Here is a 9,312-nt window from a genome sequence, read left to right on the forward strand (position 1 = left end):
TCCTACTCCTCCGCATTTACTACCTGGGCTCCTAGTTGTGCTGTACAGGCAGTAAAGGAATTTATTCTCTCCACATTCCTTGATGTGAGATGCTGCTTCTCCCTGAAGCTTTTCCTGAACTCTAGTGAAACAAGGTGTAACAAGGGGTACTCTAGTGGGACACTACTGAGAGTATCGAATTCAGGACACACTACTAAAAGACAGGGCAGTCACACCCCAAGGCTGACAATCCTCCACTTCCAGGCACACCAACCCAGCCAAACAGAGAACTTCTGTTTCACCCCACTGGCTAAGCAGAAGTCATACATACTCCAGTTCCTTTGTATCACCACCGGTAGCACTCCTTACAGGGATGACTGATTATGAAAACCAGCACCCTCAATTAAAGGTTTTCCTGTTCCCAAAGACCAGCCACAAACCCCAGGTCAATGTACAAATCAGATTTTACTCACAAATCACACTTTTGCCAATCCTTTAGAATCTAAAATCTAAGGGTTTATTCATAAAAAAAGAAAGAAATATAGATGAGAGTTAAAATTGGGCAAAGGAATCAAATACATACAACAATTGCAAAGTTCTTGGTTCAGGCTTATAGCAGTGATGGAATAAATTGCTGGCTTAAATCAAGTCTCTGAAGTACATCCACAGCTTTGGATGGGTCCTTCAGTCCTTTGTTTAGAGCTTCAGTTTGTAACAAAGTCTCTCCAGAGGTCAGAAGCAGGATTGAAGACAAAATGGAGGGGCTTCCATGGCTTTTTATATCCTCTGCCATGTGGCAGGAAACCACCTTGTTCCTCCTGTGGAAAATTACAGCACCAAGATGGAGTTTGGAGTCACATGGACAAGTCACATGTCCATGCATGACTCAGTTCCTTACAGGTAGATCAGCCATTGCTCACATGCTACTTGAACGTTCCCAGGAAGGCTCATCAGATGTGGATTGGCATCTCCCAGGGTCCATTGTCAGTCAAGTACTCCTTGACTGGGCCATTCAGTTTGAATAGCCCCTTCTCAAGAAGCTGGCCAAATGCTTCACTGGTGCTACTTAGAATCAAACACATTGAGATACAAGTACATAGCCAATACTTAATACTTCAAATACAAAAATGATACACACATACAGACAGCATAATCATAACCAGCAAATTACAACCTTTTCATAGACACCTTCCTTGACCATCTTTGTACAAGTTTTTTGCAACTATATGACAGTGGTTGCAATAGTGATCTATACAATCGTAGTTCAATTAGATAATGTCACACAAGGCGGGTGAGGTAATGTATTTTACTGGACTACCTTTTGTTGGTGAGAGAGACAAGCTTTTGTGTTTACGCAGAGGTCTTCTTTAGGTCTGGGAAAGGTACTCAGTGTCACAGCTCAATACAAGGCTGAACAGTATTGAGCTGTGACACTAAGTACCTTTCCCAGCCCTGAAGAAGAGCTCCGTGTAAACACAAAAGCGTGTCTCTCTCACCAACAAAAGTTGATCCAGTAAAATACATAAACCCCACCCCCACATCTTGTCTTTCTGCGCACAAGTGTCAGTCTGTGATGGGGGCGGGGGGACACTCGCCTCTTGTGAGCGCCTCCTGTCAGCTGGGTGCAAGCCTGCACTCTGTCCTTTTTCTGTTCCTAGTGCTCCCTGTTGGCAGTTGCCTTCATCAGGTGGTTCTTTGGTGGCTCAGCCCTCCGGCTAAGTCAGGCATAATCTAAAGATGCACAAAGGAACCCCATCCGGGGTAACACAGGCCAACAAATGGTTGGCTTTCTCTGGGGTCTTCATCCCCATCTCCAGGCCTGTTTAAACTCCAGCCCTTTTCTTGGGGTCCAAAATGAAACTCGTCCCTTTCTTGGGGCTTTGGGCACCCTGCCAGTGGGGGGCCCGGGCCCACCCACTACTCTGGGTTCCAATCCAGGGACCCTACAAGTAGCAGCCATGTGCTGCTTTCTTTACTAGCTGCTATTGCTGCCTTCCCTGGGCTGCTTCCCACTTTGTCTTATCACTTTCTTGGGTTCTGTGTCTGTTCCTTGTTCGAGCAGGGTCTCTCCCCTGCCTGCTTGCCTGGAGAGTTTCTCTACACTACGAAATTAGTTCGAATTTATAGAAGCCGGTTTTATTGAAATCGGTTGTATACAGCCGATTGTGTATGTCCACACAATAAAATGCTCTAGGTGCTCTAGTCGGCAGACCGCGTCCACAGTACGAGGCTAGCGTCGACTTCCGGAGCATTGCACTATGGGTAGCTATCCCACAGCTATCCCACAGTTCCCGCAGTCTCCGCCGCCCCTTGGAATTCTGGGTTGAGATCCCAATGCCCGGATGATGCAAAACAGTGTCGCGGGCGGTTCTGGGTACATGTCGTCAGGCCCCTCCCTCCCCCGTCACAGCAACGGCAGACAATAGATTCGCGCCTCTTTACCTGGGTTACCTGAGTTACCTGTGCAGACAACATGTAGCCCGCTCAGCACAGCTGAGCTCACCGTCACCATATGTCCTCTTGGTGCCGGCAGACGTGGGACTGCATTGCTACACAGCAGCAGCTGCTAACTGCCTTTTGGCGGTAGACGGTGCAGTAGACTGGTAGCCTTCATCGGCGATCTGGGTGCTGGCAGCCGTGGGGCTTGCCTTTTGGCAGTAAATGGTGTATTATGACTGTTAGCCATCCTATTACAAGTCGGGTCATCGCACATTAGCAGAGTCTTCCCCGAGCAGCAGCTCGTGCAATAGGCCTGAAGACCATCGTCATACACCGCCCCGTATTTGCTGCCAAGCACTCAGAAAGATGCCGAGGGCTATCAGTCACGCTGCACCGTCGTCTTAAGATGTAAAAAAATAGATTTTCTCTGTATTCATTTGCTTCCCCCTCCCTCCGTCAAATCAACGGCCTGCTAAACCCAGGGTTTTCAGTTTAATCTTTGGGGGGGACCAGTCTGTGACAGTTGTTTGTGTCTCTCCCTGATGCACAGCCACCGTTCTTTATTTTAATTCTTTATTTTAATTCTTTATTTTAATTCCCTGTGCCTGTACGCCATGTCGTCACTCGGCCCCCCTCCCTCCTTCCCCTAGGCCGTCAGATACTACGTTTGCGCCACAGCTCGAGCCGAGAAGCGGTTCGCGCCTTTTCTTTGAATTCTGGGTTGAGATCCCAATGCCCGGATGATGCAAAACAGTGTCGCGGGCGGTTCTGGGTACATGTCGTCAGGCCCCTCCCCCCTCGTCACAGCAACGGCAGACAATAGATTCGCGCCTTTTTACCTGGGTTACCTGTGCAGACAACATACCACGGCAAGCATGGAGCCCGCTCAGCTCAGCTGAGCTCACCGTCACCATATGTCCTCTGGGTGCCGGCAGACGTGGGACTGCATTGCTACACAGCAGCAGCTGCTAACTGCCTTTTGGCGGTAGACGGTGTAGCATGAGTGATAGCCGTGGGGCTGGCAGCCGTAGTGCTGCATTGCACCAGCCCCTTCCAGGCGATGGTATATTATGACTGGTACCCGTCGTCGTCATACTGGTATGGCTGTCAATCATGGCCACCTGGGCAGACATGCTACTGTTTTGATGATGACGGTTACCAGTCATAATATACTATTTTCTGCCAATTGCCCAATATTGTCTGCTAAGCACCCAGAAGAGGCCGAGGGCGATGCTGGGTGCTGGCGGACGTGGGGCTGGCAGACGTGGGGCTGCATTGCTACACAGCAGCAGCCCCTTGCCTTTTGGCAGATGATGGTATTTTATGATTGGTACCCATCGTCGTCGTATTGGTATGGCTGTCACTCATGCTGCAGCGTCGGCTGCCACCTTAAGATGTAAAAAATAGATTTGTTCTGTGTTCATTTGCTTCCCCTTCCTCCGTGAAATCAACGGCCTGCTAAGCCCAGGGTTTCCAGTTTAATCTTTGGGGGGACCATTCTGTGTGACAGTTGTTTGTGTTTCTCCCTGTTCCTGTACCTGTACGCCATGTCGTCACTCGGCCCTCCCTCCCTCCCTCCCTCCCTCCTTCTCCTGGTCCATCAGATACTACTTTCGCGCCTTTTTTCTGACCAGGCGCCATAGCTAGCACTGGGATCATGGAGCCCGCTCAGATCACCGTGGCAATTATGAGCACTATGAACACCACGCGCATTGTCCTGGAGTATATGCAGAGCCAGAACATGCCAAGGCGAAACCCGGACCAGGCGAGGAGGCGATTGCAGCACGGCGACGAGAGTGATGAGGAAATTGACATGGCCATAGACCTCTCACAAGGCACAGGCCCCAGCAATGTGGAAATCATGGTGTCACTGGGGCAGGTTGATACCGTGGAACGCCGATTCTGGGCCCGGGAAACAAGCACAGACTGGTGGGACCGCATCGTGCTGCAGGTATGGGACGATTCCCAGTGGCTGCGAAACTTTCGCATGCGTAAGGGCACTTTCATGGAACTTTGTGACTTGCTTTCCCCTGCCCTGAAACGCCAGGATACCAAGATGAGAGCAGCCCTCACAGTTGAGAAACGAGTGGCGATAGCCCTGTGGAAGCTTGCAACGCCAGACAGCTACCGGTCAGTCGGGAATCAATTTGGAGTGGGCAAATCTACTGTGGGGGCTGCTGTGATCCAATTTGCCAGGGCAATGAAAGACCTGGTGATAGCAAGGGTAGTGACTCTGGGCAACGTGCAGTCAATAGTGGATGGTTTTGCTGAAATGGGATTCCCAAACTGTGGCGGGGCCATAGACGGAACCCATATCCCTATCTTGTCACCGGAGCACCAAGCCACCGACTACGTAAACCGCAAGGGGTACTTTTCAATGCTGCTGCAAGCCCTGGTGGATCACAAGGGACGTTTCACCAACATCAACGTGGGATGGCCGGGAAAGGTACATGATGCTCGCGTCTTCAGGAACTCTGCTCTGTTTCGAAAGCTGGAGGAAGGGACTTTCTTCCCGGACCAGAAAGTGACCATTGGGGATGTTGAAATGCCTATCGTGATCCTTGGGGACCCAGCCTACCCCTTAATGCCATGGCTCATGAAGCCATACACAGGCAGCCTGGACAGTAGTCAGGACCTGTTCAACTACAGGCTGAGCAAGTGCCGAATGGTGGTGGAATGTGCATTTGGACGTTTAAAAGCGCGCTGGCGCAGCTTACTGACTCGCTCAGACCTCAGCGAAAAGAATATCCCCATTGTTATTGCTGCTTGCTGTGCGCTCCACAATATCTGTGAGAGCAAGGGGGAGACCTTTATGGCGGGGTGGGAGGTTGAGGCAACTCGCCTGGCCGCTGATTACGCGCAGCCAGACACCAGGGCGGTTAGAGGAGCACAGCAGGGCGCGGTGCGCATCAGAGAAGCTTTGAAAACGAGTTTTGTGACTGGCCAGGCTACTGTGTGAAACTTCTGTTTGTTTCTCCTTGATGAACCCTCCAACCCCCCCCCCCGACCTGGTTCACTCTACTTCCCTGTAAACCAACCACCCCACCCCACCCTCCCCTCCCCTCCCGCTTGCAGAGGCAATAAAGTCATTGTTTTTTCACATTCATGCATTCTTTATTAGTTCCTTACAGAGGTAGGGGGATAATTGCCAAGGTAGCTGGGATGGGTGGGGGAGGAGGGATGGAAAAGGACACACTGCATTTTAAAACTTTAACTCTTATTGAAGCCCAGCCTTCTGATGCTTGGGCGATCATCTGGGGTGGAGTGACTGGGTGGACGGAGGCCCCCCCACCGTGTTCTTGGGCGTCTGGGTGAGGAGGCTATGGAACTTGGGGAGGAGGGCTGTTGGTTACACAGGGGCTGTAGCGGCGGTCTCTGCTCCTGCTGCCTTTCCTGCAACTCAACCATACGCTCGAGCATATCACTTTGATGCTCCAGCAGACGGAGCATTGCCTCTTGCCGTCTGTCTGCAAGCTGACGCCACCTATCGTCTTCAGCCCGCCACCTCTCCTCTCGTTCATGTTGGGCTTTTCTCATCTCCGACATTGATTGCCTCCACGCATTCTGCTGTGCTCTATCAGCCTGGGCGGACATCTGCAGCTCCGTGAACATCTCGTCCCTCGTCTTACGTTTTCTCTTTCTAATGTTCACGAGCCTCTGCGAAGGAGAAACATTTGCAGCTGGTGGAGGAGAAGGGAGAGGTGGTTAAAAAAGACACATTTTAGGGAACAATGGGTACACTCTTTCATTACAAGGTCGCATATTTCGGCTTGCAGGCAGCCATCGTAGGCCACAGTGTTTTGGCTTTTTTAACCTTCTTAACATGCGGGAAAGGTTGCAAACAGCAGCGCATTTCCCATATCAAGGATGAATTGGGTTGTCCATTTAAAATGGGGTTTCAATGTAAAAGGAGGGGGCTGCGGTTTCCCGGTTAACATGCGGCACAAACACAAGTAAACCACCCCCCCCCCCCACACACACACGATTGTCTGGGATGATCACTTCACCCCTCCCCCCCACCGCGTGGTTAACAGCGGGGAACATTTCTGGTCAGAATAGCAGGAACGGGCGCCTCTGAATGTCCCCCTTAATAAAATCACCCCATTTCAACCAGGAGAGCTTTCTGGAGATGTCCCTGGAGGATTTCCGCTCCATCCCCATACACGTTAACAGACTTGCTTGCTTTTTTTTGGTAATGTTTACAAATATTTACAAAGTTACACTCACCAGAGGTCTCCTGTGTGCCCTGAGGGTCTTGGGTGAGTTCGGGGGTTACTGGTTCCAGGTCCAGTGTCACAAACATATCCTGGCTGTTGGGGAAACCGGTTTCTCCGCTTCCTTGCTGCTGTGAGCTACCTACAGTACCTCCATCGTCATCTTCCTCGTTCCCCGAACCGTCTTCCCTGTGTGTTTCTCCAGTGAGAGAGTCATAGCACACGGTTGGGGTAGTGGTGGCTGCACCCCCTAGGATCGCATGCAGCTCCGCGTAGTAGCGGCAAGTTTGCGGCTCTGCCCCGGACCTTCCGTTTGCTTCTCTGGCTTTGTGGTAGGCTTGCCGTAGCTCCTTAATTTTCACGCGGCACTGCTGTGTGTCCCTGTTATGGCCTTGGTCCTTCATGGCCTTGGAGATCTTTTCTAATACTTTTCCATTTCTTTTACTGCTACGGAGTTCAGCTATCACTGCTTCATCTCCCCATATGGCGAGCAGATCTCGTACCTCCCGTTCGGTCCATGCTGGAGCTCTTTTGCGATCCTGGGAGGACTCCATGACGGTTACCTGTGCTGATGAGCTCTGCGTGGTCACCTGTGCTCTCCACGCTGGGCAAACAGGAAATGAAATTCAAACGTTCGCGGGTCTTTTCCTGTCTACCTGGTCAGTGCATCTGAGTTGAGAGCGCTGTCCAGAGCGGTCACAATGAAGCACTGTGGGATAGCTCCCGGAGGCCAATAACATCGAATTCCGTCCACACTACCCCAATTCCGACCCGCAAAGGCCGGTTTTATCGCTAATCCCCTCGTCGGAGGTGGTGTAAAGAAACCGGTTTAAAGGGCCCTTTAAGTCGAAAGAAAGGGCCTCGTTGTGTGGACGTGTCCAGGCTTAATTCGGTTTAACGCTGCTAAAGTCGACCTAAACCCGTAGTGTAGACCAGGCCTCAGTCTCTGTCCTGATTTCTCAGGGTCTCCTCTCTGCCTGGGGAGCTTGTAATAATCTCGGCCCCCTTTTATTCAGGTTCTCTCTTCCAGGTCTCTGAACCTTGAAAACTGCACAGTCCTATCGCTGCTTGAGCCTGTGGAGTCACACAGCCTTCCACTCCTTCTTCCCCCTTCTAGGCCCAGCCAGCGCTCTGCTGAGTCCTGTAACTCCTTTTATCTGAGCCTTGTGAGCTCTGACAGGCTGCAGGGAAGCAGCCATTCTCGGAGGGCCTGGAGGACCCATCTTCACTGCTCCTTTTCCTGGGGTGGTGTGTGGGCGGACTGAAGGGCCTTTAGCAGAGAGCCTCAAATGGCCCGGTACACCCCGTCACGTAGTCAATGTGCTAGCAGCTGAAGTCTCCCATTATCACTGTTTTGTCAGACTTTGTAATCTCTTGATATCCCCCAACACTGCAGTGACTCTCCCTTTTCTGATTGGGGGCTGGGACTGTGACCCTTCTAGTTTCTAATCTGGACCTCTTCAAACAGAATTTTTATCTCAGTAGATTCTACCTCTCTGCCTCCAGTGGGATGGGTGTGTCTATGGCTGAGTGTATTCTGAAAAACTCAGCAACTGGGGGTGATGGTTTCACTTTCAGGTTTGCTCATTTCCTTCTCTGGGGAGATTCTGTGTGAAGCTGTTGGAGAAAGCAGTGAACTCTCCTGCCTAATTTGGATCATTAGACCCAGCGAATTGGTCTACCAGGTAAGGGCCGAGGCAAATCTCTTTGTCAGAATGGAATTATATTGGTTTGTACAAACTTCAGAATTCTTTGTTTCATCCTTTTCTGGACTCCAGGAATGTGTCTGAACCTGTCAGCCCTGGGACTGAGCTGGAGAGTGTGTTTAGTGTTAGATGGCTGGAAGCTTCTGGGTGTGGAAGGGCCTGGATTTCTGTGGGGAGCTGCATGATTAAAAAAAAATCCCTTTCATTTGCTGCTATTTCTGTGTCTGCTGATCATTCTGATGCCTTTAATGGTTGCACTGAGCCAGGTTCATTAGGACTTTGTGTCCTGATTAAAGAAACGAGTCGTGTGTCTGTGTCTCCTCCTCTGCATTAAGAATATTGTTTACTTCAGCCTGTTGGCTTTGAGATGTCTTCAGATAAATGTTTGTTCACTTTTTCTCCTAGCTGGTTTCTTTTTATGAATGAGGATTGCTCCATTTTTGCTGAATTTTAGCTCAGAGATTCTTTCTTTGTACAAAGTTCTCTGATTTATTCGGACTTTTATGTACCAGAGCTATTAAAATAAGCTGCCCTCTAGCTGCAGCCATAACTCTGTTCCACCTGACCAGGACTCGCTCTTCCCCTGTTAGTCTGGAATCAACTTCCATCCCCAGGCTGGAACCCCAGCCCGCTGCCCCAGTCTCCATTAGACTGGAAATGCCCCATCCCCAGCTAGAAAGAATCCTCACAACCTGCACCCACTGGATTAACCCCAAACACCGTTCCTGCTGGGCAAGAACTTGCCTCCCATTCACAACAGACCAGAAACTCCTGATCCCCCACAGGCCTAGAGTCCCACTGTCCTCCCGCGCCAGACTGGAGCCTCTTCTCCCCTGAACAGGAAACCTCACTGCCCCACTGGTACCTTCAGACCATGTCTACATTGGCAAATTAAAGTGCTCTAACTTACTGGCTCAGGGGTGTGAAAAAACGCCTGTGTGGACAGGCTCCAAGTGCCGGGAGCCATTCCCCTC

The 9,312-nt window shown here is 50.7% G+C and overlaps 1 protein-coding gene across 1 annotated transcript; it reads right to left on the reverse strand.

Annotated features, from left to right (window-relative positions):
* Positions 1–5,484: 5,484 nt before the first annotated feature.
* On the reverse strand, positions 5,485–7,803 carry LOC135981881 (myb/SANT-like DNA-binding domain-containing protein 2). Its single transcript, XM_065586644.1, has 2 exons — positions 6,646–7,803; positions 5,485–6,098 (listed from the first exon to the last, which is right to left on the reverse strand). The coding sequence occupies exons 1-2, from the start codon at positions 7,184–7,186 to the stop codon at positions 5,629–5,631; spliced, it is 1,011 nt and encodes a 336-aa protein (XP_065442716.1). The 5' UTR covers positions 7,187–7,803; the 3' UTR covers positions 5,485–5,628.
* Between the last annotated feature and the right edge of the window lie 1,509 nt (positions 7,804–9,312).

The sequence above is a fragment of the Chrysemys picta genome, chromosome 2 (genome assembly GCF_011386835.1).
Source record: "Chrysemys picta bellii isolate R12L10 chromosome 2, ASM1138683v2, whole genome shotgun sequence".
In the NCBI taxonomy this organism is placed as follows: Eukaryota; Metazoa; Chordata; order Testudines; family Emydidae; genus Chrysemys; species Chrysemys picta.

Bases quoted from the DNA above. Each gene is read 5' to 3' on its own strand.
- LOC135981881 (XM_065586644.1), bottom strand. From the start codon at position 7,186: ATGGAGTCCTCCCAGGATCGCAAAAGAGCTCCAGCATGGACCGAACGG. The intron at 6,099-6,645 runs GTGAGTGTAACT...CTCCTCCACCAG, and splicing joins GGGCACACAGGAGACCTCTG to CTGCAAATGTTTCTCCTTCG.